Source organism: Anopheles merus, chromosome 3L, assembly GCF_017562075.2.
Source record: "Anopheles merus strain MAF chromosome 3L, AmerM5.1, whole genome shotgun sequence".
NCBI classification, from domain to species: domain Eukaryota; kingdom Metazoa; phylum Arthropoda; class Insecta; order Diptera; family Culicidae; genus Anopheles; species Anopheles merus.
Window position 1 is genome coordinate 237,595 of NC_054085.1, and position 24,335 is coordinate 261,929.

The 24,335-nt window shown below is 37.1% G+C and overlaps 1 protein-coding gene across 3 annotated transcripts in view; it reads left to right on the forward strand.

Moving 5' to 3' along the window:
• Positions 1-21,485, forward strand: part of LOC121598902 (protein jim lovell) — a 33,965-nt gene extending 12,480 nt beyond the window's left edge. For all 3 annotated transcript variants that reach the window (XM_041926262.1, XM_041926264.1, XM_041926263.1), the window contains exon 5: positions 14,514-21,485. In XM_041926262.1, coding sequence (XP_041782196.1) covers positions 14,514-15,220 — 707 coding nt within the window. In that variant the 3' untranslated portion in view covers positions 15,221-21,485. The remainder of the gene's footprint in view (positions 1-14,513) is intronic.
• Positions 21,486-24,335: the final 2,850 nt, after the last annotated feature.

A 24,335-nucleotide genomic window follows, 5' to 3' on the forward strand; every position in this document is an offset into this window, starting at 1 on the left:
GTCGTTAAAATTAACAAATGAACTCAATGCGTTCGCGATGCCAGCTAATAGCTGGCATCGCGAAAGAATTGGTTTAAAATTGACAGTCGTTAAAAATAAACAGAGTCGTTAAAAATTGCTAGAATTTGGCATCGCGATCGCATTGAGTTCATTTGTTAATTTTAACGACTGGTCATATGCCGCCGTTAAACAAACGACTGTCAAGAGCGTATGCGATGCAAATTAACAGTCGTTTAATTATACTGCTCGATTTTTTTCCCCGTGTTTGCCTATATGCGATATCGACCAGTCGTTAACTGTTTGGACGATCGTTAATTTTAACAGGAATGAACAACAAATGAACTCGGTTAAACCAAAATGAACGTTAAACGACTGTTAAAATGTGTTCATTTATTCGCGATGCCGGCTAATGTTTGGTATTTTTTCAGTTACATCATTGTGTGATGGAAAAACAATGGAAAAAACAAATATATAAGTCTGACAACAAATTAAAAACGTTTTGCATACATCCAAGGTGGCCTCAGTATCTTATCAGTGTCTTCTAACGGGAGAGTATGTTATGGTTATGAGAAGTTAGTAACTGAATAATTAAGTCAAACGCGCCAATCAACCTCTTACATGGTCATTAATTTTAACATTTAACATTTTTAACATTTTTTTTCGTAATTGTATTAAACATACATTACGTCATATAAAACGATACCTGTTGGTCTTTACAATCTTCTTTACAAGATATTAGAATCCTAACAAATATTTAGATCTTCATAGTGTTTCAAAAAAATCATACCAAACTCCTTATCCATATGATTCCAATCTTTATTCAATGTTAGAACTATTTCATATGATGAGCTCGTCACATATACCCCATACACTTTTCATTTTGTTTCATGATCAAACCTTACATTGCTCTGAAAAGTAAATGAGTCACATTCACATGCACCGTTTCGAGATTTCGACGACCCTGTAGATTTTTCATATTCAGCTTCTCACAATGTCATCGTTCCACCAACGTATTCATGGTATATGATGATAGATGGCACGTTTACGAGAAGGTTCACTCTTTTCCGTTGCTTCTTTCCTTTGCACCGTTTGCAAAAAGAAATACAGCATTTGGAAAGATTCACGTAAGATTTTTGTTTGTTTGTGCGTTTACTCTTTTTGCTTTTCTTTTTTTACTTTCGCTTGCTCGTTTTGGTGGTGGCAAAACAATTATTTCAAGGCATTCAAACATTTTCTCTAGACGAAAGGATAATCTTCAGCTTCGTTGCTTCGTTCTTTGGCACGATTGCGGCACACGGTAGTAAAGAGTTTTGCATTTCTGGTGCGCCTTTTATGTGATGCACCAACACCATTGCTTCAACAGCCAAATGCGTCGTTTTGTTAAGCGTCTTTTGATGCGACTCCTGTTTTTAACATTCCTTAGCTCGCTCATTTTCATGTGCTGCGGGTAAGCCTGGAGATAGATTTGGTTTATTCCATTTGCTGTGCCCAATTTTATAAGTTTTCATTTTCCGCATTCAAATAACTGGAATCGATTTTCCAATTTCCAAAAACGCGTTCATCATGTTATTGTCGTGTTACGGGGGTTTATACGAGACCGTGCATCACCCACAGTCCTGCACTGTATTTCGACGGCAAATTTGAAAGATGGCATAACCGGCTGTGAGTAGTTGAGCTTCTTTTTTATTTTTCCCAACCATGAAGCCAATGTTGATTTGTTATTTTTAAAATTTCGATTAAACAATGTCGCCGTTGCCGTTGCTGACAACGTTCCGTGTGCCGTTAGTTTTGGCAGATTCTACATTTCACTGATTCGATATCGAAGGTAGAAGCACTGGGTGAGAATGTGTATGGCCCACCCTTTTCTACCAATCTATTCAGTATATGCATGCGATAGCAGTCATGTTTGAAACAACGAATGGACATGCGAATCGAAAAGCGGAGCAACACATGAACCTCACAACCGCATTACACCGTGTTTGAGTTGCAACTCGTTTCTATCGAGGGAATGAGCTGCTCGAAAGAGTTTGAAAAGGCTGAGTTTTTTTTGCTTCTTTAGTTAGCAACGCTGCTTTTCACATTTTTAAGTTAATATCAGCAAGTATGATAAATGCATTTCCTTTCACCAAGTGTACCAACTTTTCGAAGGCATTAGTTGTTTTATTAACCTTATGCCTCTTGATACATTAATTTCATAGTCACGTGTATGGTAAGTTGAAAGATTGGGAGATAATGTTGAAAATTTTTTAAACACTGTTTAACACAAAGAAAACCTCCCATAATGTATGTTTTTCTTAAATTCATTTTAATGGGTATCAATGCATTAGCTCAGCTTTCTACCAACGAATATTAGAAACGGTGCTTTAATAGGAAATTTGTATGAATGGTATAACGCACCGCAGCTAGGTGGAAAACGGTGGAAATATACGGTAGATCAAGTCGATCACATGGAACGGCAACAATTCCAATGGCTAGATTGAATAATTATACCTCAAACCAGGGTGGCTATATTGTTGTATTTCCATGTAGAACTGTTGTAGTTTATACAACTCTTATTGATATTTAATTATTTTGCTATCAAACTAATTATAACGAGTTTTTTTTTCGATTTAACGCCCGCCACTGCCGTATTCTAAAACTGTCATTCAACTAGACATTTCTAGTTCTATAAACGTTTTCTGACATTTTGTGCAAACCCAGTATTTAAGAAATCGATCGCCTTTTTAAATCTGGAGGCAGCAGGTTGGGAAGCATAATGTCGGCGCATTGCGCTTTTCATGCACCTGCCAACTTAAACGGCCGACCTACCTTACGCTACGCGATGACGAATTTTTGATGTGGGGAACTTCAATTACCCACAATACAATAAAATCGTGCTGGCTCACAGTTTCTGCCAAACACAGCAGAAAAAAAAACAAAAATTATATCGTTCCATGTTCCAAGTTAGGCCGTCCAGATTGTTTTGTATTTTGTCGATTTTTCACGTTGCTCCAAAAAATTCATTATTTAAATTCGTTGCTTCAACAAACTCTACTAGGTGCCACGCAACCACCAATGAAATGATGTGATCAATTTCCGTGTCAAATTTTATATTTCTGTTTCATTTTTTTCGTATGAGCGTGATTTTGTTCCAAAGTAAGGGTAACAAAAATCTGAGAATTCCATTTGTTGTAGTAGTAGTAGTAGTAATGTATTTTTGAGATAATTATCTGTGTTCTACAATGACGATTCGAATTCGGTAAATAGTGGGTTCAATAATTTCATTTTCCTCGCTAACTGAAATTGTTTTTGAATTAGCTGACTGTAACATAATATTTATCCATCATGGGGTTTTAAACTTGAGTAGGAAAACTTTTTTCATCAAAAACCTACTTTACATTCAAAAGAAAAAAAAAGTTACTTAACTTACTTAGAGTCTAATTCTTAACGTTATGGATTTCCTTTACAGTTCAATTTTAAGTTCTTATACTTGAGTTAACGTTTTCAGTGCAATAGGAGTATTGGGATTGTGGGATTGTGGATTTTAGGTGGTATTGTAGGATTAGACACGATTTCTAATTGTTTCTAATTGTGCCCGTCGAAGTTACTGTTTATGAATACATGAATTTATGTATTGAATTTTTGAACTATTTTTGCCGTGTATTTTTCGATTGTGGGAACCTGGCAAATTGAATGAAGGGTTCTTGATCTAAACTATGGTGGTACATTTAGTATTGTTTTCAGAAACTTATTTTGTGTTCTTTGGAGTTCCTTTTTATGTGTTTTAGCACAACTGTTCCAGACAGGCGAAGCATATGTGATGATAGGTCTTATTATGGATATATGTAATAATATTTTATTGCCTATATTCAATATAGATTTTCTATTAAGTAAACTATATAAGCTACGAAATACTTTTTCACATTTAATGACAATATTTTTGAAGTGTGATTTGAACGTTAATCTCTTGTCAAAAATCAGGCCAAGATATCTTACGGCTAATTTCTACGGTATATCTGCATTTGAAATTTTGAGCTGTCTTCTAGGATTTTTTCTAGTACTTGTAAAACGCGTGAAAAACATAGCTTCGGACTTGTCACCGATAATCTTTAGTTTCCATTTTAGGCAATACTTGGAATATACATCAAGCGCTGAATTTCATTTGTTGTAATATTAAAATTTTGTACAAAAAATCCCTAAATAAATCTTTGTACCCTTCAAGATTCAGCATATTGAAACGGAACTATGGAAAGGCCGTTTTAAATTCAGGAAGAACGGCATTGGTCGTATTGATTTAGGTTGAAAATATGTTTTATTATTGGATTCTTGCGTAGGGTCATAAAACAAACCAAGATCAGGTCCAAAAACGATTAATAGTAAGACATGGATCTAGAATAAACTGATACTGGCTATAGCAACTGTTAGTTTGTTTCAAGGCTATTTTCAATGGTTATGCTTTGCTGTGAATGGCACTAGCCATACCACTATAATCTTCATGAAAATATAATATAATTATATCATAGTCTTTTTTTAATCGGTTTTCGAAGCTACAAACTCTCGTTCAATCTTTACGCAACTATATGACATTTTTCCCTCGTGACATGTTGAATGATAATCATGCAGAACATTGGAAAACAGGTCGATCGGAACGCATTGAACAGCTTAAACCGCAAACCTATAATCCACACTTACCACATGCCTGTAAAAGCTGTATCAATGATCTAAAGTTAAAAAAGAAACCAATCCACGCTTTCAAACTTTAGCCGTGAAGGCAAGGCTAGAATCATGTCATCATATGTCGATTTGATTAGCTTCTCGATGAATGCGCAATCGAATCAGCTACTTAAATCCGCTTCTTCCGAAGGTTGTGTCCTGGCTGTTAGTCGATGTTTATTTCTGATTCACTTTTCTTGATTTTGATCTGAGGGTAAGATTTTCCGCTGGTTCGCTTGTTTCGATGCTTGTTAATCGCTTGTTTCGATGCTTGGTTGGTTGGTAAAAGCGTAAACCACTAAACAAGGGCGTTACAATACTATCGGCTTATTGTTTTTGCAAGAGGCTAGGTAACACTGTTTGTGGTGTCAACTGGTTAAGGGCAACAAGTGATGTTGTATACATATGGGTATTGTGGCTATGTATTTAAGGTACCTAATAAAATCTCGTAAGTACAAACAGAATAATGTAAATCATGCTATGAAAAAATATATGTAGAGCGTGAATTTTTTTTTACGAATTCCAGTTGGTATATCAATCAAATTTACAAACCAACTATCTACAAAGGCAATTGTCATATAATATCAAGTGAACCAATAACATTCTTGTATTAGCACAAATGGTTCAGTTTTATAATATTATTTGACGAATGTTGACATTTTTAATGCAACAAATGTTATATCTTGTTTAATTGATGTTCATAATAAATTGAAATTATAATAAATAATTATTATAATAATTATGATAATATCCCTGTAATTGTAACCATTAGATATGTATATCCTGAACAATTCTGTATTTAAAAAAGAAGAGAATAATGTTATACATCAGATGATAATTATTTCATATATTACAGTTTAACCTTTTTTCTTCTTCGTTTCGGCGCAATGCCGTCACTTCACTTCACTCACTCTCCCACATACCGAAGTTAGTGGAGCAGTCTTTTTTATTACTTTTACACCATTGATAGTATATACTCTATGCTCTAAATTTGTGTAACATAATCTGCAAGCGTAGAAATTGCTCTTCTCTTTTAACAAACCAAGAACATGCACTACGCATACAAAAATTTGGTTGGATATGTCGCGCATTATCAATCAACTGGGCAATAAATCACATCAGAAAAGAATAAACACACAATTTATTAAAGCTTGCTTGGTTGACGGTGTGCGGGCTCATCGCTAGCAATTGTTACCATGAAACTTGTTCGTACTACAACAAATTTTCAGCATACGTAATAAACACGTAATGAACATCCATTTTCAAATGTTTCAATCACGTCCTGTTTAAATTGTTCTGTTTTAATTTGCATAGTTTATACAGGGTTTTCTAGTTTGAAAGATTTAACGGATTTCATTGTGACAGTTACGTTATTATTTAACCTCACTAAAACAACTAAATATTTATTTGGTTTTTTAGCTTCATTTCTTTTTTATTTCAATCGGCCCTATGTACAGGGGACACAGTCCATGCGAGGCTTGAACCCATGATAAGCATGTTGGTAAATCGTGCAATTTGAGGCCTGTACTTTGAAACCGCCAATTTACAGTCCAAAAATGTCACCATAGCTCAGAGTATTAAAAATCTATAAACCTCCTTTTTTATCCAACACCACAAGAGAGGTTATAAAATTAGTCATTTAGAGTTATCACTCTTCAATCATGGCATTTACCCAGTTTGGCAGTCCTGGTATGTTAGAATTGATTGAATAGGTGGGATGGAAAGACATTGATGAAAGAAGCGTTTCGTCTATATTTTCGAACAAGTCGCTGTCACTTTAATACTTTTTACATAAACATGTCATTAATTTTGTTCCCCCCGAATTCACCATATACTGAGAAGCTACTATGTGGCGTGTGTACACGTGCGTCACACTGCAAGCGCAGTAAGGTTGAAATCGTTATCGTCTTCTATGTTTCGTGCAAGATGAATCAGTCTAAGGCCTGCCTTAGCACTCGGTGGCTGATTAGGTTAGAGAGTTATGATCATAAATGAAGCTGCCGTAGTTGAGAATGTAGCTTTATCATATCGGCCCGGGATGGCATACATCTGAAACTTTCACAATATATTTTGCATGACACAAACGAGGCTTCGAGCGTGAACATAAAAAAGAAACAAACACTTCCCCCAGTACCCAGTATATTATACGGGTGATGACATTGTGGATCAGAGAATCGCTCACGTATGCTGAGTTTAGTTTGAAACGTATGGTTATTGTATCCAAACTAAGAGAACTGCGTGGGCTGCAAATCAACGCACTCGATAAACCACCAACTTTGCGATCTCTGCAACCGTCCCCTTTATTAACTATACCTTGAACCAAACAATCTAAAGAAGCTGTTGGTGATGCCGACGGGTTCGATTATGGTGATGAGGATAAAGATAGAATGTGTATCGAAAGCCGTATCGCTTGAAAAAGTTTCCACTCTTCTCACGACAGTAGAAAGAGATAAATGATTTAAATGAAACGACATGACAATGTGGGAAATTATTAATCATCATGATTCCAAATGGAAACTCTCCGACCCCCAGCATAATCCGGTAATCTGTTCCGCGCGATAATCCTTGCGGCATCTTTTTGACGAAAGCGCACAGGAAGCATACGAGAACGATTACTGTAGGACCACACTCAGGTGTTGCTTGCTAGAAACGCCGAAAGCCAACGATGCGAGTACGGGTAAACTTGAAATTTTGTACAGTGTAGATCATCTGTTTCCAGCGATTAGAGAGAGTATTGTGTGTGTATGAGTATGTGTGTGTTTGTGTGTGTGTGGTTAAGCGGGTAGCGCCGTTATTGGTCGCACATTCTTGAAATAATTTTATCGAAAAGTTTACTTGCTTTCGGCGGCTTACCGATGATTGATTCTTAGCGGCTCTTTCTTCGGCACGAGTGCGGTACCTGAACATCAAAGCTTCCGATTCTCTGCCTCGATTGGATTGGCGCGAAAAAAGTGTGCTACAACGGTCCGCCACAGAGTTATGCGCAATACTTTGAGTTCTTCGATGTCGTGTTATTTTTGGAAAGTCACAAAGAGACACAAAGCTGCAAGCAGATAGTCAGTTCGTAGGTATAAATCGTGATCGTAGCTTGATTGGAGCGAAACATCATTCGAGAAAGGTCAAAGCTTGATCACAGACACCGGCAAAATAATTGAAACATTCTACTTCTTTGTGTGGAAACATTTACACAGTATAGCATGTGTATGTGTTTGAGTAACAAAATTGTCCAAGCTCATTGTTTAATGAGTTTTTTATGTATCACTAACTTTTTCTCTGCTAATGGTAGACAAAGTACTAGATAACCAAAGACAGCCATTTAAAAAACAGGAACCTTTCCTACACAATACGCATTCCACCCAACATAATCGATGGACCTCTAATGTCTGATATGAAACGATTTTAGAACCGTACTGGTCAATATAGGCACACTTGCCATTACCTTTGGTCATTTTGCTATAAATTGAAGACTGTTCAACTTTCGGTAGACCCCATAAATGTCATACCTTTTTTAGATTTATGAATCGTTTTCCGAGGTTTTTTAAAAAAGAGGTAATCTAAACATATTTCTGGTTAGTGTCAAATTACGGTCATACTGCTTAAAATACACACTTCTAGTGTCTATTGCAGACCAGGATACGTCTTTTGGTAATATTAAATTGCTATAACCAACCCAAATCTTCAAAGCATTCTTGTTAATGGAAAAAGTTTTCTTACAATACTTTATGTTGACACGTTGTACGAGGTAGTTATTTTGTAAGTATACTGAATATATCATATGACCTGATAAATAATGCATATTTTCTGCACTCTCTGTGACATTTAGTGATACATTCATGCTTTGTTTGTGCTTTAATGGACAATGACATAAGTTCACAAAGTGTTCAGAGTATCAGAACTGCTGAAACCCCCTACATTACTTGTTCTTTAATATTTTATACATGCAAATAATTATGTTGCTTCATTCATGGTGGTAGCGTTATGCAGATGCAAATAATGGCGAAATAGATGATCCAGAACAACAACAAAGCTAAAACGAAAAATAAGAACAACAATAATACAAGGATTGCATTGTTTGAGCGGGCTAGTGTGTTTCGCAGTCCTATTATGAACGTTCTCTATGACGATGTTTTCTATTGCACATGTAATATCTCAAAGAAAATCCTCAGCAACAACAACTAAAAACCCACGACTCTGTTTCTCGTTGTGGCCCATCATATGGCCACCCATCATTCTCGGTAAGGAAGTGAATAGATATCGGATTCCTTTTGGCTGCATGCCACTGCAGCTAAATTGGCAACCACTATTGACTATCGACCTTTTTCCAGTATGCCGCATTTATGCCACCCCGAATCTCTGTTTTAACTTCAGTCGATTGAAAGGGTAGAAAATGAAAACATACTATAGATTTGCTGCCTCGTCTACTCACTTGCACAATTCGCCGCAAATTGCTGTAAGCAAATAAATAAAAGTGCCATACCTTTGCGTACCGAGCACAATAGACCCTAGCACCAGCGCCTTTGCATAAGAGCAGTCGATGGGTGTAAGGGATCGGAAAAGTTGAAGCAAAAACAAACCTATAGATAACCGCCATTGCAAACGATCAAGATAAATCATCAATCAGTCCCGTAAGCCGCTGGCGTTGCTTTACCAATTGTTCGAAGACACACCGTTTTTTATATATCCCAAAGCGACACACACACACATACTCTGGACGCTGACAATCTACCTTTGCGTCGGTGGGTGGAAGGTAATTGAAGCGTTTTCGTTAGTCGAAGAAGACGTGCGGTACCGAGTGTACTACGACCGATATTCCTAAAGCCATAAAGTGCAGCGCATATGCAGAATAAATGTGTACAAAATGACTATCATTACTTGAGCTGATATGTTAACGGTCTGAACTATCCTTAATTTGAAAATTGTTCAAACGAGTCTGCCCTTTTCAAACTGTCTTCGCTATGGGTCAAAACTGATTGTATTTGATCAAATACGCCAAACGCCTTCGGGACACTAAATATATGCATCCTTCTGGTCTACCTAAGTCCCGTATTAGCCTACCACAAATGGCAAACGATAGCGGTGATCTTTTCGGTGGAAAATTGAGTAATTGAATGATTGTATCAAGAAAAGGGAGCGGTAGACCATAATGACTCTATTGAATGAAACACGTTTGACCGATCGATGAGCGATGTTCCGGCAAAGAGGAATCGGATCATAAGTCTGCTCTGCATAAGATCATCAAACGACAAGCAGCTTGACGCTCGAACGACAATCGTTCACAATATTTAAAGCCAAATGACATCCATAATAACGATAAATATCGCTTTTTTTAATCAATATACCAAAAACACTGTAAGCAAAGTAACGATTAGTAGTCCAATGCATCACGCAAGCCCAAAACGATTAGAAACTCTGTAAGCGCTTTCATGAAGCCTAAAAAGTGGAAATTACCTGTTTCGAGAAATGCGTTGCTAAATACATTACTCGCTAATTCGTCTTGCTAATCGATTCAATCATATGTATTGAAACGTCATATGGTAGCGATGGCTGATGTGGCTGAGCTTCTTAGTCGATCCGGAAACGTTTACCGGTCATGGTTCCGGGAGCTTTATACGAAACATAGAAAATCACAGGATGAATCTAACAGTACTCATATTATTTCTGTGCAGGCTTGATACGCCAATCAATTGTCGGAGACTCACTTAAGCTACCATTCAAAAGCACAACTTTCCCATAACCGAGTAAACCCAGACACATCTTAGGACTTGTTGCTACACTAGCACCAGAATTTAAGCGCCCTACATCATCAGCCTTGGCGCCTTCAAACCCTCGTGAGACCTCTCTTCTGCTCCTCGAGATCCAGTACGATCCAGAAAGAGAAAAAGCAACGGACCACAGGGAAGATAATAACACACCTTACCTTCCTGGCCATTGTCCAGCGAAAAGAACTCTTCGGCTTTATTCTCACCTACTGTTTCTCAAAATAGTCGACTACCGTTTTTGCCGTCTTCCATTTGAAGCTCTCCGCCACAACTCTTTTTTACGGTTTTGCGTTTACTGGGCGTATTGACTGGTATCGTGTTGCGTTTCTTGGGTTTCTTTTTCTTTCATCTGCTCTACTTCCTCTTGGCCTTAAAAGTGTTTTTTTTTATTCAATCAATTTCTTTTACTTCAATCAATTCAATTAATTGCATATTTAGACATCACAACCGAATCAACCTCAAGCACATCACAAACCGAACTTGAGGATGCGAATTGTAAATGACCAGTTGACTTCTGGATGACTAAAAACGTTGTGAGGTCCGGTATAAAGTCAGTTAAATAAGTAGAAGAAAATCAATCTGTTTCAATTATTGATAAAAATAAAAAAACAAACTGTTTTTTCGAACTATTTGTATTATTTGTATAACAATGAAATTAAATGAAGTTAATTGAAATTGAAAACAACTTTAAGAGATTTCAGTATTTTATAACCTCTGGAATGTAATATGTTGGTAAATAACAAAACAAAATACAGTAAATGTGTGCTGATTGAACATGAAAGTGAGTTTACATACATGTTAAAAGATAATGTTTTCTAATTGGAGAAACTGTCTGAAATAATAAATAACGACTGAGTGAAGTTTCAACTGTTAAAAGCATATAAAACAACGAAGGGAACTCTAGGTGAACTGTCTTATTAATATCTATAGTTGGGATTCTAAATGATCATGGAATGTTTTTTAATTGTTGCTTTCATTAATCTTTAAAGATGCATTTCTTCCCCATGTTTTGTCTCTTTGCATTCATGCCCTCACTTTTAATGACTATCCCGGATATATTCATTTTCGGATGGTTTACTGTGTGCATATAATATGCTTTAACTCCTCTTAAGTTTAATAAAACCAACCCGCAAGTGTTTAAAGGTTGATTCATCAAAATTATCAAACCGACAACTAAATTTTCGGCAGAAATTCTGCAAATTTTCTTTTGGGATTCAAACATTGTAGACGGTGGTTTACATTTAACGTTTACGTGCTTTTCAGTAATCCTGTTGGATCCAGATCAACTCCAGTAAAAAGCACCCAGATACTGAAGACATACAGTATTAATATGCACTATATTGGTTAGAGGCCCACTACTCTCATTGGATCATATTTTAAATGTTCTATACGATATAGTGATTGGCCTTCGTATTTATTGGTCTCCAAATTGCCTATGAAGTACAGATCATCAATGAATCTACACTTCAACCTAAGCACTTCAACTTAATTGAAAAGGAGTCAAAATTCACTCATCTCCATCGATAAACTCCTTTTATAAGCTCAACCGCGTACGGCATACGGCAATAAATGATCATCCTAGATCAATTTGTTCCTTTCAAAATAGATCTCGAACGAAGTTGTTGAAAAGGATTTCACTAACTTTCGCGTATGGCTGGTGTCGGACAGATGATAAAGTGTATGAAAGGAAGTACGAAACGAAAAACATACCGCTGTAGCGAAAGGACTTTATCTCACTGCAGAATCATCATCATCGAGCTGATTTCAACCGCAAATAAAAATTGAAAATGAGGGACCTTCAACCGATCCTACGGTTCACACGGTTGTTTTTGACTTCGAACGTACAAAATACACAAAAACAAGACATGACTTGATTTTTTTTATCTACGACAGAGAAATTGAATGAAATGCGATAAAAAAAACAATTTTGATTGTACTTGTGCACATGGTTACACATTGAATAGTACCAGGAACGGTTACGTACAAATTATATAAAAATCGCAAAAACTGCCGCTATCCAAAGTCTTTTGGATAGCGGTTACGTTAACTGAAACCTCTTGAAATCTCTTTATCCATTTTGGCTGCAAAAAAAAGGCAAGAGTTGAAACACTGTTTTTTGCTTTTCTATCTATGACACTTCCAGCTGTAAAAATAAAAGCTTCATAATAAATTCTCATTCTCAATTTAAGAGTTTTGCGTGTAAGTATGCAAACTCAAAACTGTTTGTTTTTTCAAAAACTATATTTACTATAACATCGACTTAATCTGTTTTAAAATAATGAGTCTCCAAAATACGGCACATTGGTTTTAACCCATGATGCTGGTTGTGGGATGTATGTTACACATTTTATTCCCTCGCACCGAACTCATTACAATCAACGATGCAAATGATTTCGTAGCATGCAGCGGCTGGCTAAAAGAAGCCGACTATTTGAAGAGAGACGTGAGTTTTCTCACCTCAAAAAAGAATTGAATTAAAGGTGAGCTTTTGAAAGTCGCCGGTCCAAGATTCATATCCGGTACGAGTCCCATCGTATGCAGGCACCGCATGATGAGACTGATCTTATGTGATAGTTGTACCAGTCACGATTTTGCTGTTCGATGGCCTGTCAGCATACGATTCGCTAGTGCCGAGGCTCGTGCAATTGGTTCAGAATGAACGTTAGCTGGTCAGCACAAACTTAAGCTAACACAATAATATCTGTTTTACGTACCGAGTATGTACGGGGTTTGAACCATGCGCGGAAAACTGGGCTTCGTATGAATCTGGTTTATTTTTTCCTTTTTTAACATTCAATTCAATTCAATTAAACAGTATAAAGCATCTGTTACGAGATAAAAATCATTCCCACCACCTTTGGATTAAATGAAATCAAGACTAACAATGTGTGACTTGTTTGTACAATAAATATCACGTAGATCAGTTTCTATGCATATACGTTGATGGGAGAGCTATTTCGACCAAAAAAGCATCCCAAAACAAGCCGATTTGATGGAAAGCAGGTTAACCTTCTTTTTAGTTGCACGATCACGCTGACTGTAGCAATAAAATAATAATACATTTCTCCTTTCACACATATAACCCCGTCCGACGGCCAGATTAGTAGGCAAATGTTCAATTTGCGTTTGTTGAGAAAAAAGAAAACTTTAACAAGACGCGTTATCCCGCCCGCTGCAATCATTCCAAATCATACTGCACTACGCTGGCGACGTTTCAATGGTACCGATTCGTGAAATGTTACAACCCCACAAAGTCTACCGCACGAACCGTATTGATGAAAACTAAACACGGTTAAACGGATATTTTGAAGCAAGCGGATAGCAAAATACAACAAAGATTAACAGCACCGAAAGTGAACAAGTCATGATGATTCGATGAAAATCAGTCTGCTTTCATGCAGGTATTGCAAGAATGCTAACTATCAGCGGCGCGGACAACAGATTTGGAAGAAGATCATTTCATCGACACGAACGTGTTGCTAGCCCTGCGACACGAATCTTCAACATTGAGCTGATTCACTTTGGTTGATGCACACATGCTGGGAGAAAAAGGTTACCGGCTATCGAACATATAGATAATGATACTGCAGAGGACGCTCCTGTCGACCGAGGGGAACCGCAATACGTCTGAAGACTAGGCTGCTTTCTATGATAATTAATTGACCGATACTTGTTCCTGTAATTGGACAAATGGATTATTGCCTCCAATGTGTCAGATACGGCTCACGGCCCAAATTTTACACACATCAAACAAACTATATCGGCACTACACACACTTTCAAGGGTAGAAGCCGGTTTGCGGGGAAGCTCCTCCCTTTAGTCACGTTTTCCAAATCACTTCATTATAAACAAGTGATCACCACAATCACACTGTACAAAAATATAGAGCAATTGGAACTGACCATCACATCCGTTTGAAGATGCTTCCTACTACTTTCATTAAACTTACTTTCCTCTTCGTGTAGTGTTTTTACAATTGACATAGCCACTTGGCAAACGAAAGTGCGGTTTAAACTTATTATTAAATATGTTCTTTCTCATTTTTTTCGTATCTACTTTTAGTGAATCGACCAAAGGGACAACACTCCGCACCCCGAGGTGGACCACCCCGATCTTGGACTAACGCAGAGCTCACCGAAGCACTGCAACATGTGTGGAACAAGAAAATGACTACGAGTCAGGCGTCGCGTATCTTTGGCATTCCTTACAATTCTCTGCTTATGTACGTGAGGGGCAAGTATGGCAAAAGCTTGAAGTTGGAACAACTTCGAAAAGACTGTATCAGTGGGCCACCGATTGAACTACTCCAGATGGGTGTTAGTAATAGCAAGCAGGACAAAAACAAGGAAAGCAAAGATTCCGACCTGCGTCACAGTCACCATTCAGGCAGCGGGGCAGGACGGGAAGGCAACAATGGCCCCAACGGTGGGGGGCACGGCGGAAATGGTGGTGGAGGGCCACGATCAGCTTCATCCGAGCCCGATCTCTTGTCCAGCCCAAATCCATTGTTTAACCCTTTCCCCGGTGGCTTCTATCCGGATTTCCCGGGCGGATTTCCAGGGCTTCCGCTGAGCATGCTGAACCTTCTGCCACCAGAACGACACCCAGCACACACGCTGCCGATGTCCGTTGATGAGGATTGTAAAAGTGACCGGTCGAAACAATCGCTGGACGATGATTTTCCGCAACCGCTAGCCCTAAATCGACCTTCATCGGAACAGCTGGCAGACAGTCGCCGGGAGATATACCAGCAGAATGGGCAGGATTAATATTTAAGATTCGTTAGCTCACTCCACTCGCAAACCCACGTCTAATGAGCCCCAGATCTCACAAGGCTTGGTGGAATGGATAACAGGCTAGCCGCTGCATCCATCACGAAGGATAGTTGTTGTCACCTTAGCAAAATTAACTGTATTTATGTTTCATCAACTGTTTCTGCTAATCTGAAAAAACATACCCTCGTGCGCACGCAATGTTGTGTTTTGTATTATCATTTACGGAGTGATAGTCCATAGAGAAGGAACACGTTTGCAAAATCAAACAATCGAGCAGCAATGTATTTTAAGATATGCTGAAATGACGAGCCATGTGTACCAAGAAATAGGATGATTTTGTATAACAGTCCACCTTTCTTAATATGCACGGCAAAATGGCATCGCTTCAAGTAGCTCTGGTTGGTATATGTTCAGTGCAACCAATATCGTTTGGATTTTATTAGTAAAATTGGTTGTCTTATTTAGTGCAACTGCAAAACAAAAGTTACTGCAATATCCGTGTGTATTCGGGTGCGATTTATGTGGCAATATTTGAACGATGTAACTGAACATAATGCCTACGTAGTCGGCTCAAATCTAAGACTGGTCATTTGCAATGAAACGTAAGGGGGTGCAAAGATGATGGGACGAACAGCACATAAGTTTTGTAAACATAAAACATAAACTACACGTACAATTTATTTGTTGGAAGACTTACGTCTGGTTTATTTTTATAGCAGTATTTTAGTTCAATCTGTACAGCGTGTTCTGGCTATTTGAATGTTGTTAATTTAGCTGTGTATTCCATTCTTACGCAAATTCATCCACATCCGCATGATAATTTATTTGATAACACCACCAATTCTGTTGAGACAACGATACTACATTTCACCAACACCATCATCCATTTTTTTGTAAAGCATTTTAGTGGTGAAGATAGACAGGCGGGGACAGATCGTTACTTTTTTAAACCACGTGTCAAATGGTGCAACAGTAAAATCAGAACCAGAACAAAAACATAGGACAGAGCAACGACTGCTGTGTTATCGCAATGAGGTGGTTGTACATCAAATAGAGAAAATACGTGCTTCCTGAACAGTAATCTTAAGTTTTGAGTAAGTTTTAATCAAAGAAACAATAGAACCAACCATACTACGATATCGAGCAGAAATTGCACATAAGTAATACATAATGGCAACAACGCAACACCAGCCCAGACAGCTTCGCTGTCATGCATATTTTGCGATGCTCTCATTTATATGTTTTGCTAATGTGGAAGCAGATTAAAAAATTATTCATATTTTTATTATTTATACAACACGCTACTAGTTAAGTGAATAAGTTATGAAAAGTCGGACGCAATTATGAATGCAATTTATTTGGTACAATGCCTTATTTTCCGGGGTGTATTTCTGTATCTACATACGTTTATTGATTCCTGTTTTGATTCTATATTGTTTTGTTGCAAATACGTGATGCTAAATAGAAAAACATTGCTTCCTGATTTCTTTCTGATTCCTATTAAGTTATAACGATCTTTAATATTATTTAATTTTATGTTATATCCAGTAGACGAAAGCAATCGAGAGTAAATACATCGAAACAATGCGTAACTTCAAAGAAGGGCTAAGCAAACCAGATGAACAATACAGTATTAATAAATCAGATATTATTAAAATAGTGAATCCTTTTCATTTCGTTCAATTGTTTATTTTCGTTTTATTTTTCTTGGTTTTCAGTATGATTTGTTTGTTTGGTAGTATGATTTAAACCCTTTTTTGATTTTCATCCGTTTTTTTCTAGATCCGTCAGTTTTCTTACAGTTGCAGTATGCAGGATGTACTAGCACACAAGAAATGAAAAATCTTATCCGAATCGTCACACCTTTGAAAAGCCGAATCAAATGCATCGGCATGGAATAAGACTGAAAATCATCACACATTCTTCTTTGGCGTAATGGTCCTACGCGATCACGCCGACCTATACCCAGCGTCCGGGCTTATAGGAGCCTTCGCTTCTTACAAATAGACATCTGAGCCGTGCCTCACCGTGTTACATATAAGTTTGAGATTGTATGAGGTAGAGTTTGTGTTATTTTTTTTTCATTATTTTGTTAATTTATTTTACCGTGCAGGATTCATTGTTTTCAGTTAATACAAAGCAAACCATATGTAATTCACACACACACACACACACACACACACACACACACACACACACACACGAAGCATTATAATGCATTAAGAGAATTTAAACTGTTTCAATTGATAAAATAACCAGGTTACATATACAAGCTCCACGAAGAAGAGGCGTAGTTACGTTCGAACGTGCATAAGAAAGTATCATGCACGCATTATATTGAAATGCAGCAATGGACACACATACAAGTTCCAATGTAACAAATGTACTAAGAAAAAGATATTTTTTAGGTTACCTGAAAGCAACCAATTAACAGTCGATTCGCACTTTTGTGCGTTCGTACACATTTGAACTCATTAGTGACAGAGTTACTATCGATGGTTGGTTAAATAGTTATGCTTTTATTTCGATTTCTTCGTGCAATATTGAAAGCATACTGACGTATGCGATTCAGTTTACCTGACAAACTAGCATGCAATAGATATACAGAACAGAAAGCAAATAGTCAGCTGATATAACTGCAAGCAACCAAAACCAATAGTTCCTCAATCAATATACATATATACAATAAAACTGACAACAGTTATTTGTTGAACAATATTACCAAATAAGTCAACGAAGAAACTCTGATTCCTCTCAGTGGGCGCCCTCGCTTACACGTATGGAGGACTTAATACGATAGTACGCAAAATAACTTGTGGATTAAAAAAAACTAATATCAGCAAAATAAACATAACACTTCCCACGGGACAAGCCATGAAATCAGTTCCTTGCTTGCCTCCCATAGAAGCTATTGCAAAATCGTCAAATTAATTCTTTCGACAGTGCAGGTCGAGGGCGTCGGCTGGAATTGATACATTTTTTATTATTTACAAGATAGCACCAACCCTGTTAGAAACAGTTGCAATATCCATAGCTAAGTTAAACAAAATAATTTTTACATTGCCTTTTTACACACTATCAGATCAATCGAGCCAAATCGGTCGTCTACGAGAAGAATACAATTTTTACAAATATTTTTATACAACACACACACACAACAGGTCACAGTACGTAACAAGCTAGACAGATAGCAGAGAGTATTTTACAGAGCAAAACGGATATGCCACATTACAAGAAGCAATAGACACAAACAAACAAATCATGATCATTGTTATTGGCACTGTCAAAGACATACAATGCATCGTGAAAGATCAATCCAAACAAGAGAATGACTCTACAACCTAAACTCTATACTACCAAAGTCAAATGTAAGGTTGCAGGATTCTGTACATGGAACAGCACTACTGGGAATGTAAAACCATCCGAGACTGTAAGGCATAGTAAGGCATATGAAAAAAGGAGTCGACAAAGTGTTTTTTTGCATAACATAGTATTGATGAGAATCGCCATCTGATGTATTATTCGAAGGTAGCTGCTTATTACTGAATTGCGCATGTAGTTGACAAAACCGGGATGACATTTTGTTTAATTTTACTCGATTTCACTCACACAAGAATACGAACTACAGTTTCAAAAAGGTGTCAAAATGGTACAGTAGAAACGATAGACCTAGAAATTTTGAACACTACACAGAAAGAATCATTTCGAATCATTGTAAAAAAATAAATGTACAAATGTCAAACCAACACAAAACAACATGACTTCAATACAAAGCCACAATGAGAGGGAAATGTATGGAAGTATACATAAGGAATTATAAAGTTTATAAGCGTGAAGGGTACATAACCCTTAAAAATAACTAAATGGTAAACGGAATGGTAAAATTTATAGCATGTACTACTAAAAATACAGTACGTTCGGGCTAATCAAACATTTTATTTATCACTTGTGTTTTAAATGTCATTCTTGTAGTAAATAGTATACGAAGAATGACGATGAGGATAATTGATTCCTTGGTGTTCATAACAAAACGATGATCGAAAACGACGATAAAGCTTATAAAAAATCGTGTCGGGTGTACCAACCAAAACACAGCAAAATGTGAATCTGTGAAACGATACAAAACATGAACAGGATAAAATATTATGTAAACCATATGTACAAATCAGGAACTCGAACCTAGCATCACTAATGCGAGCATGTGCGTGCGTGTCTGTAGGTGTGTGCCTGATTATGAAGTGTGTAGTATTGTATGTTAGTTGTTTTTTTTTCTATTCTATTCTACCCACACAGTGCCACAACGATAACGTGAATCATACTATTACTACCAAATAGCTGCTTATTATACTAGTTTTTTATTTTGCTGCCGAAAGCATTCAATTGCATTTGATTTATTCTATTCTGTTATGTACCATTATACAATAGACAATCCGAGAATCAAACATGCCTAGTATTTATTATTTAAGCCTACCATTAGAATGATGGATGAATATATTGTTTCCTTTTGCAATACCCAATTCCATGTTTCATATTCTCGTGATTAAAGCACACGCCCAGAGTTCACGCACATTCGCATTGGAGTAGAAACATAAACGCGAATATGCTGTAAAAACCAGACAGCAACCGTTTTATGCAACAACAAATGAATAAGAAACAGGGTAATTGAATGAATTTCATATACATAAACTAATGTTTGGCAAACCATTTTAGTGCAACAATACAAGAATAGCACGTCTACTAACACGTAATTGTTGGGGTGGTGGTTGGGCAGGAAATGAGTAAATCAATTTCCAAACTAACTGACTATCTGATCTTTACAAGTTGTACAGAAAATGATGTTGATATGCCATGACGTTGTTTGCGGGCTTTCAACCAGTGCTCTACTTTTACCACAATACATTTACATTTAAGGCATAGCAACCATAGCAACCTGGGTATATATTAATTGAATCACGAGGTACTCTTACGCGATTCAATTTACCATCAAAAACAACAACAACAACCAAAACAGCAGAAGAAAAAAACAATATTTATGTCAATATGTCTATGTACAACCAACACGGTAAATTAAAAATGATGATGTATCTTGTTATTTTCTCTCAAGCATACAATGTGATAAGTATTGTTCTGTCTTCTGTTCATTATAATTGTTCATTTGTTTCTTAAGAGTTATGTATTGCAATTCATTTCTATCGAGTATCTTACAAATCTAGCAATTGTGTAAATACCTATGAAAAACATAAACGAGCAAGACATTTAGCTCCGGTAAATTTTGAGATGTCTCAAGACAACAACAAAAAAGATATTTGGATGTAGAAAGTACGAACTGGCGTTTTCGAGTATAATTATTATCTTTATAACACAAAAAAATCTTAGCAATGTAGTGGCAGTAAAAGATGAAACCAAATCTCTCTAGGAAAATAACATCAACTTAACGTTGTTTAGACGAAAATTATGATTGCAAAACGTAAGAATCGTAAATATAAAATAAAACAACCAAAAACCTAAATTGTCTACAAGAATCGAAAATGTGTGAGTTGTGAAAGATGAAATTGATAAACAAAATCATACCGAACGGTTGCATTATTTGATAGCATTTGTAAATTAAAACACTGACACATTCAAACTAGAATTAAACAATATTATTTGCACCGCAAAACACACTTGTAGTTTGTGAGTACAGTGGTACACCACTTTCATGCATTTGGTATGGTTCGAACGTCTGTAAAGTAAAGAATGGCCAGTGCGAGTACACAGCAGATACTATTACTTTTAGTATAATGGCTCGATTCTCATACTTTCCGTAACTCTACTGTTCAGTTTAGTTATCAACTTTAAGACCTTGTTTTGACGAATCCTATATAAACCATAGGTGGCAAAACGAATTTCATTTTACTCTATTCAATTTGAGTACATTTATTGAAAAGACAGGCATCGAACAGACTGTTAAAAGTCGCGTAGCAAGGTACAGGAGTTGGGCAAGAAGATTTGTCAAACACCAAAGCCAACATTCGCTCCATCAAGCAGCCGAAAGGATAGTCCTAAGTAAGTAAAGCTCTCCCGAACGAAAACTGTATAAAGTATATAGGGAATACTAAAATGAACATTAAAACCAAATTAAGCATCCGGCTAAAAGAACCATATTGAAAATCTTCGAAATTGTGAAAAGTGTAATGATCATATTTGGCACTAATTGATATTTACTGTTATAAAACAATAACGAAAATTAAATAAAAAATAAAAACAATGACTTGATCAACATCGGTTTTTTTATTGTACACGTGATATTTCATTTTGTAATGCAATTAGTTAATTATGTTTGCTATATCCCATTTTCAAGAATTATTTATAAAGTTTTCTCAACGGATCTGAATCCGTTGGGAAGGCTGAGACCGGAGGCTTACCGTCCGACTTAGCCAGGAACACACAAACACCTGGTTTGAGTTCTTATAATTGAATGTTAGTTTATTGAGCTTAAAATGATAATTTTTACCCTACCGCTGGCTAGCCAGGTTTTAGCATTTTTATCACAATATGGCTTTTGGTATTCAATACCCAAAAGAAATTATATGCTATACCCCAACTATCAAGACTTAAAAAAATTGAAATAATAAATTAAATGCAGTTCCTTGTGATTCCCCGCTTTGTTCACGGTGAAAAAATAACGGTCATGGGGGAATGATAAGGAAATGCATTAATTAATTATTTAAGCATGTTTTATAGTCTCAGTAGTTAGAGAATTGAACTTTCTTTGTTTTGGAGTACGATAAGCCATATTCTGGAAAATATTTAACAAAATGTAGAAAAAACAACATAATTTCACGTTCACTTTCACGCAAGGTCTAAAAACGACATTAACGAGAGAAAATGATAAATGAGATATAACGCATTGTAGCTCTTCTTTTTTTGGTCGATCAATTTCGGCCCACCCGTCGGCGCAGCGGCCAAAGGATATAAAAGCCTCACCGTAAGTCATTTACGCGAGGATGAACGCGTACCTCATGGGTGCATCAATGGATGAGCTGTTTGTTTTTTGAGTGTCACTGTATAAACAGCTCTGTAGCTCCGTTGAGCAGACCCTCGGACAATAGCATAACTTATGTTATTGGTAATTTCCAACAGGTGGCGCTGTACTGATATAGCTGAACTAGAAAACTTAACATAGATGACGCTATACTGTATGTACAAAATTATATTTTCCGATAGATGACACTATCCAAATTTTCGCTACAGAAAATTTCAACATAGATAGCGCTTCCCAACCGACAATTTCAAATATTTTCGAAGTCTCGCTGGGCAAAACAACGGAACAAATTATTCCCGCTGGGCAAAGTGACGGAAGAAATCATTGCCTTTCGCGTATTTTCTCATGTCTTCTTTTTCCCTCCCCGTTGCGCAAAATCGAGTTGTTTTCTGCCCTAGAAATGGGGCAAAATCAGCGCAGATTTTGCACAAATTTGGGTCGGTTTCTTGCGCTGGACTTCAGTGAAATTTGCGCTGGGTTGAGCAGTTTTTGGCGCCCTCTGTTGGTGGAATGGACGAACTATGTTAGGCGGCGGAGCAAAAAAAAAACGGCAAAAAATTCAAAAATATTGGCGCCCCCCTTTTTCACCATGCCTTGCCTTACTTAGGCGGCGCTCTGTTCGAAAGGTGATCCGTCAGCTGTTCGATGTATTACAGACCTGTCATGATGCACTGCAATACGCCTATCTCTTCATCTCGAAAATGAAGCATTTTCATAGATCAAATGAATATCCAGCTGAAGGGAGAAGATTCAACAAATAATTTTCTAGTTATTCACATCAATCATCAAAAAATCATTCAAATTTAATACTGAAAAATGTAAACAAACGTCCATGCCATAACACATACTATGCATACACATGCATCGTGTACACGCAATAGTTTTATACGTTTCAAACCTGTATATTTGATGCTATAATTGATTGTAAAGCATTGCAAATATTATTGACAGCTATTTTGAATATTTTGTGAATAATAATACAAAAAATAATATTTTTGAAAATGTCCCGAATTGAATTTTAGCCACTGTAGCTGTGAAGTGTTTGACAGCCAAGGTACTCACAGCCAAGGTGTTTTAGTATGACAAGGTGAAGTTGTTCAGAACAAAATGACATTACTCGACTTGACGCAGCTGTTCCGTGGGCTTCGGTATAAAAATCGGGTATGGCTGGTGCGGGGTTGTGAAATTTGTATGGAGAAATTGACAGATGTCTCCCACAATGTCGCCCAGATGTCCCAATGTCGCCAAAAGCGATAAAAATCAACCTTCTAAATAACATAATCCTTGCTCACAGCACAGGTGGATATCGCACATCACAGACAGAATCAACTGACATGTTCGACTCGATGTTTGTCCTGTTTTTTTGTTTGTGTCTATGATTATATGGGTTTGTTCGTGTCGGAATGTCGTGTTCGATTGGTCCCAGAGCGCCGCCTTACGCTTCTGCACCCGTACCTTCCGCCATCAGCTGATTGTGTGTATGCGTTGGTATATGATATGTGCATTGTGGCTGTGTATTGTTATTGGTGGGTTTTAAGCATTTATTAATTTGTGTGTGACCTTGAGACGATGCGGGAGAAGCTGGATTGGGATTTAAAGTGTTATCGGTGTATTGATGGTTTATTTTATTTCGTGCCGCTGCTGATGAGGCCATTTGATGCCCGTGCTTATCGAGAGTGAAGAAGCCTATTTCAAACAAGCGTAGGAGAACGTCTAACACTAATCTAATATTTTTAATTTGAACATGTTTGATGCTTCAACGACCTTCTGTAGCAACCATCATTTAGCTCGGTGCAACCATCATGTAGCACAGTGTATAGTGGCGATAAAAGATTATTTTTAAATTTGCCGAAATGTGTCCCGAGTTTTCGGATCTCGACACACACACACACACACACACACACACACACACACACACACACACACACACACACACACACACACACACACACACACACACACACACACACACACACACACACACACACACACACACACACACACACACACACACACACACACACACACACACACACACACACACACACACACACACACACAGCGCGGGGAAAGTAACCGTCCACT